At 44.5% G+C, this 17,911-nt stretch overlaps 1 protein-coding gene across 1 annotated transcript in view; it reads right to left on the reverse strand.

The window, feature by feature from the left end:
* Window positions 1–17,911, reverse strand: part of LOC126324937 (histone-lysine N-methyltransferase 2D-like) — a 184,871-nt gene that overhangs the window by 32,222 nt on the left and 134,738 nt on the right. Inside the window, exon 4 of the mRNA XM_049995131.1 lies at window positions 2,477–2,839. Within this exon, the coding sequence (XP_049851088.1) occupies window positions 2,477–2,839 (363 nt within the window). The remainder of the gene's footprint in view (window positions 1–2,476; window positions 2,840–17,911) is intronic.

Consider the following 17,911-nt stretch of genomic DNA (forward strand, 5'->3'; position numbering starts at 1 on the left):
TCGGGTCTCGAGCCGGGTGCAATCGTTTTCAAACCACGATATTTCGACAGCGTTCCTTGCCGTCATCTTCAGGTGATACCTGCAGACTGAGCGTCTCCGCTGATTCTCCTCCCCTTTATGCTCTGATCGCTCCCCACCCCTTCCCTAGCGTCCTGCCGCACGCGGCGCAGCGTGGAGTGGTGGTGGGGAGGGGCGGGCTGCCGGCTGCTGGATGCGAACTGGGGACCATCAGATGCCCTGTGGCCTTGGTCGGGCGCGGAAGTCGCTTTGGGTCGGCGCTGTGCTTTTAGTTGCCTGAATGCTGAGTCCCAGGCTTTGCTGAGATTGAACCCGGCGTCTCTGTTGATCAGCTACACGTATTTTAATCGGCTCCTTCAGAAAACAGTCCCAAAAAAACGAGGCCTGCCGTGAAACTTCCGTTTTCGCGTACTCCATAGTATCTCCAGTATCCATGTAATGTTCCGCAACCGCAGATTTTGTAGGCTGATTCAGCTCAGTGTGCCTTCTGTGTTACTGGCATCTTTCTTCGATTGTCTGTACAGTTTGCCCGATGTATGCCTTACCGCATTTACACGGAATACGGTAAACACCCGGTTTGCTGAGCCCCACGTCATCTTTTACTGTACCTAACAGGGCACGCGTTTTCGGAGGTGGGCGGAAGACACATTTGATGTTACACCGAGCCAGAATTCTGCCGATTTTGTTGGATACTTTGCCGGCGTAAGGCAGGAACGCCATTGTCTTCTCGTTCTCTTCGTTCTCTCTCTGCTGGGCTTGTGCATTCTGCCTGAAAGCACATCGAATTTGACTCTCGTTATATCCGTTCTTCTTCAAAACGTCCTTAAGGTGGTTAAGTTCTTATATCACGTTCATTTTGTTGTTTTTTTTCTGTTTGCTCGCCTGAAAATTACATTGTTAGTGAAACTCCGTTATTATAGATAGATTTTTTTATCTTTTTTTCTTGTCGTTTCTGACAGCAAGTCATCTGCAAAGTAGTCACGAAGAAAATTCTTTGTGCATTTCCGAAGTGCTACATTCCCTTAGAACTACTGATGGCCGGGTAGAGCCAGTCCTGACAAAACATATCTGGTGAGCAAGATGTATGAGATAGGCGAAATAACCTCAGACTTCAAGAAGAATATAATGATTCCAATCCCAAAGAAAGCAGATGTTGACAGATGTGAAAATTACCGAACTATAAGTTTAATAAGTCGCAGCTGCAAAATACTAACACGAATTCTTTACAGACCAATGGAAAAATTGGTAGAAGCCGACCTCGGGGAAGATCAGTTTGGATTCCGTAGAAATGCTGGAACACGTGAGGCAATATTGACCCCACGACTTATCTTAGAAGAAAGATTAAGGAAAGGCAAACCTATGTTTCTAGTATTTATAGACTTAGAGAAAGTTTTTGACAATGTTGGCTGGAATACTCTCTTTCAAATTCTGAAGGTGGCAGGGGTAAAATACAAGAAGCGAAAGGTTATTTACAATTTGTACAGAAAGTAGATGGCAGTTATAATAGTCGAGGGGCATGAAAGGGAAGCAGCAGTTTGGAAGGGAGTGAGGCAGGGTTGTAGCCCCTCGCCGATGCTATTCAATCTATATATTGAGCAAGCAGTAAAGGAAACAAAAGAAAAATTCGGAGTAGGTATTAAAATCCATGGAGAAGAAATAAAAACTTTGAGGGTCGCCGATGACGCTGTAATTCTGTCAGAGACAGCTAAGGACTTGGAAGAGCAGTTGAACGGAATGGATAGTGTCTTGAAAGGAGGATACAAGATGAACATCAACAAAAGCAAACCGAGGATAATGGAATGTAGTCAAATTAAATCGGGTGATGCTGAGGGAATTAGATTAGGAAATCAGACACTTAAAGCAGTAAAGGAGTTTTGCTATTTGGGAAGCAAAATAACTGATGATGGTCGAAGTAGAGAAGATATAAAATGTAGACGCAATGGCAAGGAAAGCGTTTCTGAAGAAGAGAAATTTGTTAACATCGAGTATAGATTTAAGTGTCAGGAAGTCGTTTCTGAATGTATTTGTATGAAGTGTAGCCACGTATGAAAGGGAAACATGGACGATAAATAGTTTGGACAAGAAGAGAATTAAAGCTTTCGAAATGTGGTGCTACATAAGAATGCTGAAGATTATATGGGTAGATCACATAACTAATGAGGAGGTACTGAATAGAATTGGGGAGAAGAAGAATTTGTGGCAGAACTTGAAAAGAAGGGACCGGTTGGTAGGACATGTTCTGAGGTATCAAGGGATCACAAATTTAGCATCGGGGGGCAGCGTGGAGGGTAAAAATCGTAGAGGGAGACCAAGAGATGAATACACTAAACAGACACAGAAGGATGTAAGTTGCAGTAGGTACTGGGAGATGAAGCGGCTTGCACAGGATAAAGTAGCGTGGAGAGCTGCATCAAACCAGTCTCTGGATTGAAGACCACAACAACAACAACATAGGTACCTGCAGGGTGCGCTGTCGCTGCTGCAAAGGGACAGCTGGCCCCAAGGCAGGCAGCCGCAGCGGGGCGTCTGCGGAAGGCTCGCCTCCAGCTCCAGCTCCAGCTCCAGCTGCAGCCAGCGGCCCGGGGCTGCGACTGCGGCTGCGGCTGGGCGGCGGGCTGTCGTCGCGGTCCCTCTGCGGCGGCGACGGTGACCCGTCGTCGGAGCTGCTGGAGGGCGGTGGCGGCGGCGACGGCGGCCGCGTGGCCGTTGCCTCCGCGCCCGGCGCCGGGAACTGCACGCGCCGCGGCGACCGCAGCGACGACTTGAGCGGACCGCCCGTGTACACGCGCGAGTACGCCTCGCCCGCCGGCGTCTGCGTCACCTGCGCCACACACCCCGCGCTCAGCATTCAGTCCTGCTAATACGTCTTCTGAGAGGGTGGACACGAGGAAGCGGAGGTAGTCAACTCCAACAAAATCAGCCCTGCACTCGGTATTCCCTGCCAGTCGCCTAAAGGCGTTCACGCTCTCATCAGCCAGAACATTATGACCACCAATCTATCGTGGATATGAATCCGTCCGGGCGATAGCTGCGTCACCTGGCGTGCAATGGCTGCTAGTCAGACACACGCACCGTGCATGTAGTATCAATGAGCACGCTGTCCGTGTGCAGAATGGGGAAGGAGCGCTATCTATTTGAGTCTGAGCGAGAGCAGCCTGTAACGGCCCAGAGGGTCGGCATGACCATTTCGGAAACGGCACGACTTGCCGGGTGTTCGAGGAGTGCTGTGGTGAATGTCTTCATCATGTGGCGAAACCAAGATGAACTCACAGCCAGACGTCGTGGAGTTGGCCGGCCAACCCTCGTGACACCTGTCGGACGTCGTAGGCTGGGCAGATTAGTAAAAAGGCACAGGCGGAGAACCGTGGCGCAATTATCATACTTCAGTGATTTGGCAGAGTCCAAGTGTGTCTGAACACACAGTGCACAGCCGCAAAACCCTCCTAACAATGGGCATCCGCAGCCGACGACCAATGCATGTCCCAATGTTAACACCTCAACATCGGCAGCTACGACAGAAATGGGAACGTGACCATCGGCGCTGGAAGTTAGCGTAGTAACAGAGCGGTGCATGGTCTGGTGAATCCTGACACGTTATTCATCATGAACCTGTACTGTGGAACGGAGACAAGCTGGCGGCGGCTCCATTACGCTCTGCGGAACATTCACGTGGCTATCCACACGTCCAGTGGAGCTCTTGCAAGCCACCTTGACCGCCAAGGAGTATCGCACGCTGAGTTGCAGACAACGTACACCCCTTCACGACGCTCATATTTCCCGATGGTTGTGGCATTTTGCAACAAGATACATGTGCCATGTCACAAGCCCAGGAGTGTGATGGAGAGGTTCGAGGAACACAACGGCGAGTTCCAGTTATTCGGTGTTAAAGGCCCTCTATTGTTCCTGATCTATATTAACGACATAGGAGACAATCTCAGGAGCCCTCAGCATATGATGCTGTCATTTACCGTCTCGTAAAGTTGTCAAATGACCAAAACTAATTGCAAAATGATCTAGATAAGACATCTGTACGGTGCGAAAAGTGGCAACTGACGCTGAATAAGGAAAAGTGTGAAGTTATTCATATGAGTACTAAAATAAATCCGCTAAATTTCGATTACGCGATAAGTCACACAAACCTGAACGCTGTAAATTCAACTAAATACTTAGGGATTACATTTACACACAACCTAAATTTGAACGATCACATAGATAATGTTGTGGGTAGAGCAAACCAAAAACTGCGATCCATTGGCAGAACACTTAAAAGGTGCAACAGGTCTAGTAAAGAGACTGCTTACACCACGCATGTCGGCCCTATTCTGGAGTACTGCTGTGCAGTGTGGGATCCGCATCAGCTGGGACTGACGTTTGACATCGAAAAAGTACAAAGACGGGCAGCTCGTTTTGTATTATCGCGAAATAGGGGAGACACTGCAACAGACATGATACATGAATTGGAGTGGCAAACATCAAATCCGTGAAGGCTATTTACAATACATCCGCCGGGAAAGCTTGAAGAATCCAAAAGGCGTTTTTCGTTGCGACGGGCCTCCATGAAATTTCAACCACCAGTTTTATCCCCCGATTACGGAAACATTCTGCTGGCACTCACCTACAAGGGGAGAAATGATCATCACGATAAAATAAGAGATATCAGGGCTCGCACAGGAAAATTTAAGTGCGCGTTTTTCCCGGGCGCCGTTCTAGATTGGAACGGTACAGAGACAGTTTAAATGTGGCTCATTGAACCATCTGCCAGGCACTTTATTGTGAATAGCAGAGTAATCACGAAGATGAAGATGTAGATGTAGATCTGGGTTTAGATGTAGATGTTTTGCCCCCCCCCCCCTCCCCCAACTAGCCAAATCTGAACCCGATCGAACACATCTGACATGTGATGGAACGTCGCGACAGACATCATCGCGCCCCTCCCCGAAATTTATGTAAATTTGGTGATTTGTGTGTGCAGATGTGAAGCCAACTCCCTCCAGCGAACTACCAAGGCTTCATTATTTCCACGCCACGACTCGTCAGCGCTGTTATCTGTGCCAAAGGTGGACATACTGGCAATTAGGTAGGTGGTGATAATGTTCTGGCTGACCAGTATAATATACAAGGGCGATTCTATAAAAACCGGAAAACTTGAATAAAAAATAGAGAATTTCGACAAAGTTTTGAGATTATCTGTTATTTTTGGTGGCGTCCTAGACCTATTATCAGATGAAATTAGAATTATATTAATACCTCCAGCTGATGACAGGCGTTGATATAAATAACGGGGACAGGTGAAAATGTGTGCCCCGACGGGGACTCGAACCCGGAATCTTATGCTTACATTGTAGACGCTCTATCCATGTGAGCCACAGAGGACACACTCGAGGATAGCGCGACTGCAGGGACTATCTCGCGCACGCTTCCCGCGAGATCCACATTCTCACCTTGTATGTCCACACACTACATTTGTAGTGTCCCAACCCAAGATACTCATTACTCGTGGAAGACATTATTACCAAGTCCCATAAGAGTTCGGGGAATATGTGTGCATCCGCACAGAAGAAGAAAGTCATGGCCGGTATTGCCACAACTATATACTTATATGGATATGATCTCTGTTCTTTCGGACATGTCCAGAAGAACAGACACCATATCCATATAAGTATTATCAGATGAGCCTGGCAAGCCCGCACCCTTGCAGGTTAGCACCAACGTGCCGCAGTGGAGTGGCATTAGATTTCTGTTAGCTGAAGGGTTGAAGCCAATCGAAATTCACCGTCGGATGGCAGTGCAATATGATGAAAATTCGAACGGGTTGTAGCAAGCCCTGTAGATTCGCCACGCCAAGGATGCTCTGTCGTTCAGTCACGGAGAATAACGTTCCGAGAGTTGAGGAGTCGATACGGGAAAACAGGCGTATTAGGGTGCTTGATATTGCCGCAACGATGAACATTAGTATCGGTTCAGCCCATCATATTGTCATGACGTATTTATGTTCAAGATAGACATAAGAAACGAAAGAAAGGTGCATGAGTGTGTGCAGGGAGCTCTTGCAACAGTACGAGACTGAAAAGGAGGGATTTCCTCGCCTTATTTGAAGGGGAGTTGAAAGTTGGGTGGATTTTTATCCCACTAAATGAAGCTCTCAGTGGCTCAAGATACGCTGATGAAGAGGAAGTCGAGACAGCACTGCGTAATTTATTGCGCACGGGCCCCAAGAATTCTTTATTGGATTGTTTTCGCATTCACTGATGAAATTCGTTTAACATATTTGGTTTTTCCGCATTCACTGATCAAATTCACTTCGGAAAAATTCCCGCCGTTGTCTTTTCAGTTACTTCACGGATTTGTGGGAGGGCCTCCAAGCATAAGTGAACCGAGTCCAGAAAAATCAAAATCCCTGTTGTTCGATAGTTGGGTTCAGAATGTCAATAATTCTTCAGAGCAATGGTGAACTAAATCCATAGATCAATATTCAGTCTGCGGGATGCAGCAAATGCTAGATGCTCTGAGTGAATAATGCCATCTTTCATGGCAGTTGTGAACCAAGTCCACAGTTTAGGGCGCAGAAGTTACTCGATGTTCTGAAACGATAGCGCCAGCCAACAGAGCTACTGTGAACCACACGTTGCAAAAAAGAAATGCATGCAATGAAAAGTATGTGGCTGTATCGATTTGCATCAGGCTTTGCTTTCTGCTAAAATATCTGTTTCTACAGCATACTTTAAACATATTCTTATGTATACAATTCTGCAATTCATTCCTCAATAAATCAATGTCCTTTATGTACAGAGTTTGTGAGCAGTCACGATTGTAAAGTATTCAACTAATTTAACATGCAGTTTCACGGTGAGGTGAATGTGGAATGTTTTCTAAGTTGAAAATAACCTTCTTCGCCCGTAGTTCGTCTGTCGTCTGGCAGGCGTCACTGTAACAACAATGCAGGCGCCACTCCATGAAAATGCGGCATGTCATCCGTGTTGTTTTGTTTGCTGTTGTGGCGAATGCTACGGTATGTGATTGTATTCTGTTCTGCTGTCAAGGTGATAGTGTTGTAAAGATTTGTATTATAATGGGGATTACAAACAAATTCACAACTGAAGATCGTGTTCTTCTTTGCTTACGGAACGGACGCGTGAAGCATACGATGAAATTAGGGAAATTTTTTTAATCGTTTCGAGTAAGGAGCCCTAACCGGAAAGAAAGGCCTTTACAACTGGGTCTGTGGCAGGTGGCTCACGCAGTGGAAGACTCAAGAAACATGACGCAGATAATGAAGCTACTGAATCTTAAATAGGTCACTGCTTCGTTGATCATCAAAACTAACAAGGGAACTGTTAGCAGATATGAACATTGCCAGAACCTTGAAGCGTCGTTGGATAGTGAAAGAAGGTTGTCGTTCATTTCGACCCAGTGGCGTCAGTACATTGAGCGACCATGATATGAATGCGCGGCTTGATTCGTGCGAACAGTTGTTTGCAACTTTTCCAACATTAGCGGCTCGCCATAAGCTTACGATGACAGATAAGTGTGCTGTGTATCTGAGATCTCGCTCTCGAAATGTCTGTATGTGGGCGAAAGACAAACGCTGAGAATGATCACTGTTCAAATGCTGCGCCGGGCAAGCAGACGCACATGGCAGCGAATCCAGCTCTAGCTCGAGAACGATGGTCAGCATTCACTGAAATATGCAAGAAGTATGTAGGAACATTCGTTTCTGTGTTACTCCATTTTTATGTGTCTTTTTCTGTTAAATACAATTTCTATTAGAACTAGGGAGTCGTTTCCTATTCCTGTTTGCCTTTCGTGTTGCTTCGTTTCTGTAAAATAATATTAAACATTTATGGCCTCCCCTGTATACGTGGGATCAGACAGAAGGAGGTAGAGGATCTCAAGAAATAGGCAGCCGTATCAGAATGCATTTAAAAATGTACACCTCAAGCCACAAAACACGTCACTCCATATTCTGATGCTGGTTCCGAACAGAACCGCAACACTGACATGGACCTAACCCTGTTAAAACTAATCAATGATAGAGAAATACAGCGGAAATAATTGACCACAAATTTATGTTATCGAGCATTCATTGTTACTGAATGATGTTGACTTCGGCCTAATGGCATGGTTCAAATGGCTCTGAGCACTATGGGACTTAACATCTGTGGTCATCAGTCGCCTAGAACTTAGAACTACTTAAACCTAACTAACCTGCCCGAGACAGGATTCGAACCTGCGACCGTAGCGGTCACGCGGTTCCAAACTGAAGCGCCTAGAACCGCACGGCCACACCGGCCGGCTACCTAATGGCATGTAAGATGCGGTATATCTATATCCCAGAGTATTAGTTAAGTACTGTAAAATCCGCAAATGCTAAGAACTAAAGTTTGAAGTCAATGTAACGAAAAGAGAAAATTTTGCAAGTGCAAAATCGTTAGAACAGGCAACTGCAAATACAAAACAAACAACTGGTGGCTGTAACATAGGTTGGTTAAAAATTCGATAGATGAGCTATGAAACGGCGTGCCTCTTACAGTAATGTTTAAAAAGACTAAGTGATTTGGTGGAATTCAGTGAGGTACCGTAAACTTTATGAACAATAAGAAAGAAAATGAACTAAACCCACTAGCTAGTGTGCTTCAGGAAAATCGAATTTCAATTAGAAATCGAAAGAAGAATTTACTGAAATTCATTCCACCATTACATACATGCTAACTTCAAAAATTGGTACAAGAGAAAGGGCACAATAGACTAGCAAGATTTCATTAACATGATGATTCATTACGTCGGAATGAAAGTGAAAATTTTCCAGGGTACTGCTGAACCATGCCCAGTAAGCTAAAAATAAATTATAAAGAATTTTTTTACATTAATGAATACGTTCATGTACAGTGTTTCCTAGATTAGCTTGCATTTTTCTTTTTCGTAGTATAAAATTAATGTTTAATTCTTCGTCTGCAATTAAGTTGTATATTACTTTAACTTTAAATTAGTTTTTCTCGAAAGAGTAAAATATCTACTTGGCCCACTTTTGCTCTCAACCCCTAATGTTTGCGTCTTCTAAACGCTCATATTGTCACACAAGAAAGTTATTTTTACCAAAATGTTCGAAGGATGCAGTAAAAGAGACCAGTCCAGAAAATCTGGCTCGATTTGACTACACTCTCTAAACTTCTCTAGACGGATGGGTGTGCATATTGGTTTGGGCGTAACACGATTATATGAATAATTCTGGGGTTCTGTAGCGCTCTACACCCATAAGAAATGCCGAGTAGAGCTGTGGATCGGGTGAACTGCAGGTTCCCTCTCTACTGCCTGCTAAGGTAGAGCCGACCAAGATCTTGCGCACGGTTAGTGTGCAAACTTGCACAACGGTGGCTGAGACAGCAAACGTGCTTCGAAATAGTGCTCCATCCAGGTGTGGCCTAGCTGAGGTCTTGCGTTCGCTTGGAATGAACACGCTTTCGTCTAATAAGTATGGCGTCGGTGATGTCAAAGTGTAGTTTGAGAAAATAATATTAACACTAATAATAATTCTGTTATTAAATCACAATGTATCTTAATAACACTAATTCTGTGTGGTAATTCAAATATCAAGACCAATGAAACAAGAGAATGAGAGATATGGGACAAGAAATATCTCAGATCTACGAAAATTTCATCAAATAAAGACACAGGCGTAAGGGAACTTTCGCAGTGTTGTTTTTCTGTTTGTTCTATACGTGTTAAGTAATGAGACAATATAGTAATGTTTACTTATAAAGGCGGGAGAAGTCCAGCGAGGTATGATTAGCGATACATTTATAACTGTCAGACCGACGAAGCACCCTCCCTAAGAGTGCCAGACGTCAGTGTTGGAAGAGAATGAAGTGATTTGTCTCCCAGGATAGGTTGCTAGATGCAGCGGTGACATGTGTATAAACAGAGAGGATGCCTTCTGAGTCACATCTACCGACAGCCGACACAAATAACTGAAGACAGTCTAAGTCACGGACTGTTTATAAAGACTTGGAGTGATCAAAGTCAGCTGAAAGTTCATTTTCAAGAAACTATGAATAATGTTGGAGAAACATACCGTTAGTTTTCAACCTGAAAATGCATTAGCACTGCTCGATAATTTTACTACGTTTGAACATTACTTCCTTAGCGACAGCTAATTAAATGTTGTGTGTAGTTAGAGTCTTATGCTTAATTGTTGGCGAGTTATACTCAGTGCTGAACATTCATGCCAAACTGCGAATATGCTAAGGACCAGGACTCGAGGCCGGACATTCATATCGCGTCTGCTGCCGTTTGATATGTCAACCACTTGTACGAATCAAGAGCCGACCGAAGCTTCAATTTGGCGCAAACTGTCCTCCCTTCCTTACATACTCTACCCGTTTCCATTGTGTTAACTCCAAAAAGTCTTGGATTAAAATGCATAGGTGATCGGTTCGGGCTAAGAAGCAACGAAGAAATCAAACGATATACATTCACAGTGAAATCAGATAACTCAAATTAAAATTTCATGGGCATGTCAGAAGAATGAAACTATATAGATTTAGCCCGCCCGGTTGGCTGTGCGGTCTAACGGCACGAACCCGCCCGGCGGTTTTGTGTCGAGGTCCGGTGAACCGACCAGTCTGTGGATGGTTTTTAGGCGGTTTTCCATCTGCCTCGGCGAATGCGGACTGGTTCCCCTTATTCCGTCTCAGTTACACTATGTCGGCGATTGCTGCGCAAACAAGTTCTCCACGTACGCGTACACCACCATTACTATACCACGCAAACGTAGAGGCTACACTCGTCTTGTGTGAGACGTTCTTTGGGGGGGTACCAGGGGCCGTATCGCACAATAAACCTGGGTTCGGTGTGGGGCGGCGGAGAGGTGAAGTGGACTGCGGTAGTCGTCGTGGGGTTGTGGACCACTGCGGCTGCGGCGGGGACGGAGCCTCTCCGTCGCTTCTGGGTCCCCGGTTAAAATACATACATACATATAGATTTATAAGAAAAATGTTGAAAACTACGAAACCATGATTAACGCAAAAACAGGGGCATTAAGTCTGCAGGAAAACAAACAAACAAACAAAAAAAAACGATCTAAACTTCGCAAAAATCAAAGGAGAAGGCATCCAGAATTGGCAAAGTTTTTGATCTTAAGTTCAACAATGGAAAGTTTAGCAGAAAGAAAACCCGAAAAAGAAGACCTGGGCCACGACGTCAGAAGCGAGGAACCAAGCTCTTAGCAAAACAATGATGGAAATACGGGCACTGTGGCAGTGCTTAGTTCCTAAAATGTTAGGTGCTGGAACGCATCTCTACAGCCATACAACCCAACCCAAACCAACCCCCCCCCCCCCCCCGCCCCCGCCCCAGAAACCTCCAGCAACAGGAAACAAAGATTGAATTTTTGAAAACTTGTGATAAAACTTATAACTAGAAACACTTTTTTTTTTTCAAAATACTGCCCTGAAATTCAGGTTTTAAAAATGTAATTTCTTGTATCAGAACAAAAAATTACGCGACTTGATATAAATAACAGGCGTTACAGTCTGAGCCCGTAGCAGTGTCACTTTCCTCCCTAGTTCTGGTCGGTACATATCGGCCCAAGTCGGTAGTCTTCGTGACTATGGAGCCATGTTTGCAACTCCTGCCAGTCTAACGTTTAAACAGTTGCATTGTAGCTCATCTTGGAAACTTGGATACAATGCACCCCCCCCCCCCCACGCACACACACACACACACACACACACACACACACACACACACACACACACACACACACACACACACACACACAGACAGCATTCCCCCCACGCCCCAGCCCATCGCCTCACTTCGGTCGTCATTGTCACGTTCGCTGGTGCTAGCAAACTGGCAAATTTATACTTACACTATGATTTAATACATGTCTAGTATTTTAAATTTCGGGTGCCGACTTGCTCCACTGAGTTACAAATTTTTTTAAAGGTATTGGAACGTCGTTCCGGCACATTCCACTGGAAATTCAGCCTTGTACTGTGGAAGACCAAACAGTTTTTATAAGTTCTTTGTCCTGTGTTAAGTGGGGTTGACAGCATCAAAAAAATACCGATACTACTACTAATAATAAAGGAATCCCACTGGGCCAAAGCACCGATCTTTGCAACAAAACATACCGGACAGTCATAATTAAAGTGGAGATAATCGCAGAGGTCCAGAGTGGACTGTAATTATCACATGGCAGCGAAACTTCGTAATCATTGTAATGCGTCAATGCCGAACCGATTTACGCTGGAAAACAATTAGTTCTGATTTTGGCCACCAGGTGCAAATCTGGCACTGTGAGTGCAACAAAGATGTATAGAAATGTTTCCATATGTTAATGGATTAGGAACGGGATGTGGGCAGAAAGGACAAACAAGTGGAAAAGGTATAACGTTGATTTTATCATAAATCGCCGCTTACACAATTTGTTGAATATAAGCACCGGAGACACCGATGAGATGCTGCATGCGTAAAACAACGTGACCAGCAGTTGCTCGCAGCAGTTCCGATGGAACCTGAGCAACGTGTTTCCGTACACTGGCCTTCAGATCAGGTAGAGACCAAACGTGTCCCTGATAAACGCCTTCTTTTAGATATCCCCAGAGCGAAAAGTCACATGGATTCAGATCAGGTTACCTTGCAGGCCATGAATCTGGAAAATTTATGGAGATAACACGTTCGTGGAGGATGCATTAAGCAAATTTTTCACAGGGCGAAAGACATGAGGCGTTGTCCCATATCGCATGAAAACAATGGTTTCCACACAACTGCGCCGCTCAAAAGCAGGAATTACATGCTGTACAAGGTGGTCTCGATAACGTGCAAACGTAAGGGTTCAGGTGCCAGGCCCTTTGGGGGTATTCTATTGAACGAAGAATGGACCGCGAACAAACGTGCTTGTGAATCCACAATACAGAGTCACATACGGCAAGTGCAATGACTCTTCGTGCACAACACGTACTTTAACTGTACCCCAAATTCGACAGTTCTGTGTATTCACTGCAACCTGTAGTGTAAAATATGCCTCGTCACTTCAAAGAATATTGCCTGGCCGGATGTCATCAACTTCGATCCGTGTCAGAAAACGAAGAGCAAAGAACAATTAGGCTTCATTTGCTGTACCGTCTGGATCTCGTATGGGTACTAGTGTAAAATAGACCGCAAAACTTACCGTACTGTTGACCGTGGGACGTTGGATTGGATTGTTTGGGGGAAGAGAACAAACAGAGAGGTCATCGGTCTCATCGGATTAACGATACACGGGGAAGGAAGTCGGCCGTGCCCTTTTCAAAGGAACCATCCCAGCATTTGCCTGGAGCGATTTAGGGAAATCACGGAAAACCTAAATCAGGATGGCCGGACGCGGGATTGAACCGTCGTCCTCCCGAATGCGAGTCCAGTGTGCTAACCACTGCGCCACCTCGCTCGGTGACCGTGGGACGGACAATTCTCGTGACATTACACGAGCACTGACACTACCTGGGGTATGTGCTGCTTCGTCAGTTAACAGCAACAGCAACCTCGTCAACAATTTTCACCGGCATAGGACGCTTTCCTCTTCCAGGTGCTACGTCAAGCTGACCCGTGTTTTCATATTTCATTATCACCTCCTTTAAGCCATTAAACGACATCGTGACTCTCCTCAGACCTTTCAGTCAGTGATACTTTGTTAATGCGGCACTGTAATTACTGCCATTCATGTAAAAATGTTTCACTAACGGCGCACAGGGTCTCTCTTCTCGATAACTATACTAAAAAAAATCATGTTACGGCTTCTCAAATGAGTGGATGTCATACCGTCATACAGAGAATTGTATAGTGTTAGATTTGCACCTGGTGGCCGAAACTGGAACTAATTTTTTGTTGCGTAAATCGGTTCCACATTAACACTTTAGCATATCTACCAAGTTTCGTTGCCATATGACATTTACAGCCCGCACTGGACCTCCACGAGTAGCTGCACATTAATACAACCCGGTATGTTGCTGAGCATATTTTTAACATATCATGCTCAGTAAGTCTAGTAGAGCGTTGCTGAAGTACTGAAAAATTTGGATGTTATGCCGCGGCTTGGTGCACTTTTAATGTGAAACGTGAATTGGATGCCGAACAGTCGGTCAATGCAACACCACAAATACGGTGCAGTTTACGATGCCTCCAATGTCCTCCACCGGGACACTGTGTCAGCGACAGTAGAGCCGCCCTGGTCTGCGAGGTCAATTAGGGGTCAAGGACCCGCACCGCGGCCAGACATCTGAGAACCACTGTCAGCGACCCCGCGACCGCTCAGCGCCGCTCACCCGAACCTTCGCACAGGGCGCTCTCTGTCTACAGGTGGAAGGGGCGAGTGCTAGAGCGAGATACAAATGTAGAGAGCACAGCACCAACCTACTGATTTTATCTCACTTTTTAACTTATATAAAATTAGGGACACAGGAGAAATTGAAGGACACGAATACTACATTTTTCGTTCTCTAAATTATTTCTACAACTAGTTCCTAAATTTCTGTCACGCGTCCCCAGTACCTGTAGCGAGTCCAAGACGTATTGCTCTGAATGAGAAATTACATCTTGAAACGTATCATTTTTGTGTTACTGGAAAAGACACGAAAACAATAATGTTGACATAATAGTTTTCCAGGTATGAGCCGCTTCGATTAAAGAAATAAACGTCACTAAATGGACAAAACCTGACGTGGGTCACGGTTTCAGTGGCTATCCTCTCCGTCTACTAATGCAGAAATGGTGTCCTATAGCCACTGCATGGTCTGGGTTTTCCAGCTGAATACCATGAAGCTGACAACGTGGAAGAGGGAGGCCGGCCCAACAGAAAGTATTTGTGGGCAGATTTCCAGCCCCGGCATTTGCCTTACAATCAATGGAAGGTTCCCAGAAATTTCGATCAAAACTGCGAGATCTACATCTACATCTATGCTCTATGTACCACTGTGAAGCGGATGGTTTAAATGACTCTCTGTGTGCTATAACTAATCTAATCTTGTCCTCACGATCCCAATGAGAGCGATAAGTAGTGGGTTGTAGTACATTCCTAGAAACAACTTACAAAGCCAGTTCTTGAAATTTGTTAACAGACTTTCTCGGCATATTTTACGTCTATCTTCAAGAGTCTGCCAGTTCAGTTCCTTCACCGTCTCTGTGACACTCTCCCGAGCAATACTCTAGAATGGGTCGCATTAGTGACTTGAAACCAATCTCCTTTTTGGGTTGATTGCACTTCCCTACCGTTCCACCAATAAACCGAAGTCTACCAGCCTATGTGATCATTCCATTTCATATCTCTACAAAATGTTACACCCACGTATTTGTATGAGCTGGCCGGTTCCAAACGTGACTCATTGGTTTATAGCCATAGGACACTACGTTTTTTTTTAGTTCTGTTAAGTGCATAATTTTACATTTTAGAACTTACAAAGCAAGTTGCCAATCTTTGCACCAGTTTGAAATATTGTCAAGATCTGACTGAATATCTATGCAGCTTCGTTCAAACAGTACTTCATCACAGATAACTACATCATCCGCAGAAAGTCTGAGATTACTTTTAACATTTTTCCCAAGACATTTGTCCGGAATACACACGAACTTACTTCTATATCTGTCAATGACTCTCCATTCAAGATAACTTGGTGCGTCCTCCCTACCAAGAAATATTAAATCCAGTCACAAATTTCGTATGACAGCCCATTCGACTCAACTTCAGATAATAAGTCTAGATGTGGCATAGAGTCAAACGATTTCGGAAATCGAGAACTACTGCATCTACCTGATCCATGGGTTTCAGGATGTGATGTGACAAAGGTGCGAGTTACGTTTCACATGAGTCATAGTTTTGAAATCAATGCTGATTGACACAGAGGACGTCGTTCTATTCGAGATACCTCATTATGTTTGAACTCAGAATATTTTCTGTGTTTCTAGAAAAAATGGATTTAATTCTTGAACAATATGTCCGAAAGCCTAGTGTATACAGTGTATTTGTTTAGTATGCAGGGTGTCGGTGGGGCACGGTCATTTTTCAGGGATACTACATGAACGGTCATTCGAAGCAGAAAGGTCTAGTAAACATGCGTTCTAAAATGCATATATTAAGATCTATGAGCACTTGTTTATCTTCACTACAGTAAATACATATATTAAGATCTATGAGCACTTGTTTATCTTCACTACAGTAAATACCCCCCCCCCCCATGAACCATGGACCTTGCCGTTGGTGGGGAGGCTTGCGTGCCTCAGCGATACAGATGGCCGTACCGTAGGTGCAACCACAACGGAGGGGTATCTGTTGAGAGGCCAGACAAACGTGTGGTTCCTGAAGAGGGGCAGCAGCCTTTTCAGTAGTTGCAGGGGCAACAGTCTGGATGATTGACTGATCTGGCCTTGCAACATTAACCAAAACGGCCTTGCTGTGCTGGTACTGCGAACGGCTGAAAGCAAGGGGAAACTACAGCCGTAATTTTTCCCGAGAACATGCAGCTTTACTGTATGATTAAATGATGATGGCATCCTCTTGGGTAAAATATTCCGGAGGTAAAATAGTCCCCCATTCGGATCTCCGGGCGGGGACTACTCAGGAGGATGTCGTTATCAGGAGAAAGAAAACTGGCATTCTACGGATCGGAGCGTGGAATGTCAGATCCCTTAATCGGGCAGGTAGGTTAGAAAATTTAAAAAGGGAAATGGATAGGTTAAAGTTAGATATAGTGGGAATTAGTGAGGTTCGGTGGCAGGAGGAACAAGACTTCTGGTCAGGTGACTACAGGGTTATAAACACAAAATCAAATAGGGGTAATGCAGGAGTAGGTTTAATAATGAATAGGAAAATAGGAATGCGGGTAAGCTACTACAAACAGCATAGTGAACGCATTATTGTGGCCAAGATAGATACGAAGTCCACACCTACTACAGTAGTACAAGTTTATATGCCAACTAGCTCTGCAGATGATGAAGAAATTGAAGAAATGTACGATGAAATAAAAGAAATTATTCAGATAGTGAAGGGAGACGAAAATTTAATAGTAATGGGTGACTGGAATTCGAGTGTAGGAAAACGGAGAGAAGGAAACATAGTAGGTGAATATGGATTGGGGCTAAGAAATGAAAGAGGAAGCCGCCTAGTAGAATTTTGCAGAGAGCACAACTTGATCATAGCTAACACTTGGTTTAAGAATCATGAAAGAAGGTTGTATACGTGGAAGAACCCTGGAGATACTAAAAGGTATCAGATAGATTATATAATGGTAAGACAGAGATTTAGGAACCAGGTTTTAAGTTGTAAGACATTTCCAGGGGCACATGTGGACTCTGACCACAATCTATTGGTTATGACCTGTAGATTAAAACTGAAGAAACTGCAAAAATGTGAGAAATTAAGGAGATGGGACCTGGATAAACTGAAAGAACCAGAGGTTGTACAGAGTTTCAGAGAGAGCATAAGGGAACAATTGACAGGAATAGGGGAAAGAAATACAGTAGAAGAAGAATGGGTAGCTCTGAGGGATGTAGTAGTGAAGGCAGCAGAGGATAAAGTAGGTAAAAAGACGAGGGCTGCTAGAAATCCTTGGGTAACAGAAGAAATATTGAATTTAATTGATGAAAGGAGAAAATATAAAAATGCAGTAAATGAAGCAGGCAAAAAGGAATACAAACGTCTCAAAAATGAGATCGACAGGAAGTGCAAAATGGCTAAACAGGGATGGCTAGAGGACAAATGTAAGGATGTAGAAGCTTATCTCACTAGGGGTAAGATAGATACTGCCTACAGGAAAATTAGAGAGACCTTTGGAGAGAAGAGAACCACGTGTATGAATATCAAGAGCTCAGATGGCAGCCCAGTTCTAAGCAAAGAAGGGAAGGCAGAAAGGTGGAAGGAGTA

This window comes from Schistocerca gregaria, chromosome 2 (genome assembly GCF_023897955.1).
Source record: "Schistocerca gregaria isolate iqSchGreg1 chromosome 2, iqSchGreg1.2, whole genome shotgun sequence".
NCBI lineage: Eukaryota > Metazoa > Arthropoda > Insecta > Orthoptera > Acrididae > Schistocerca > Schistocerca gregaria.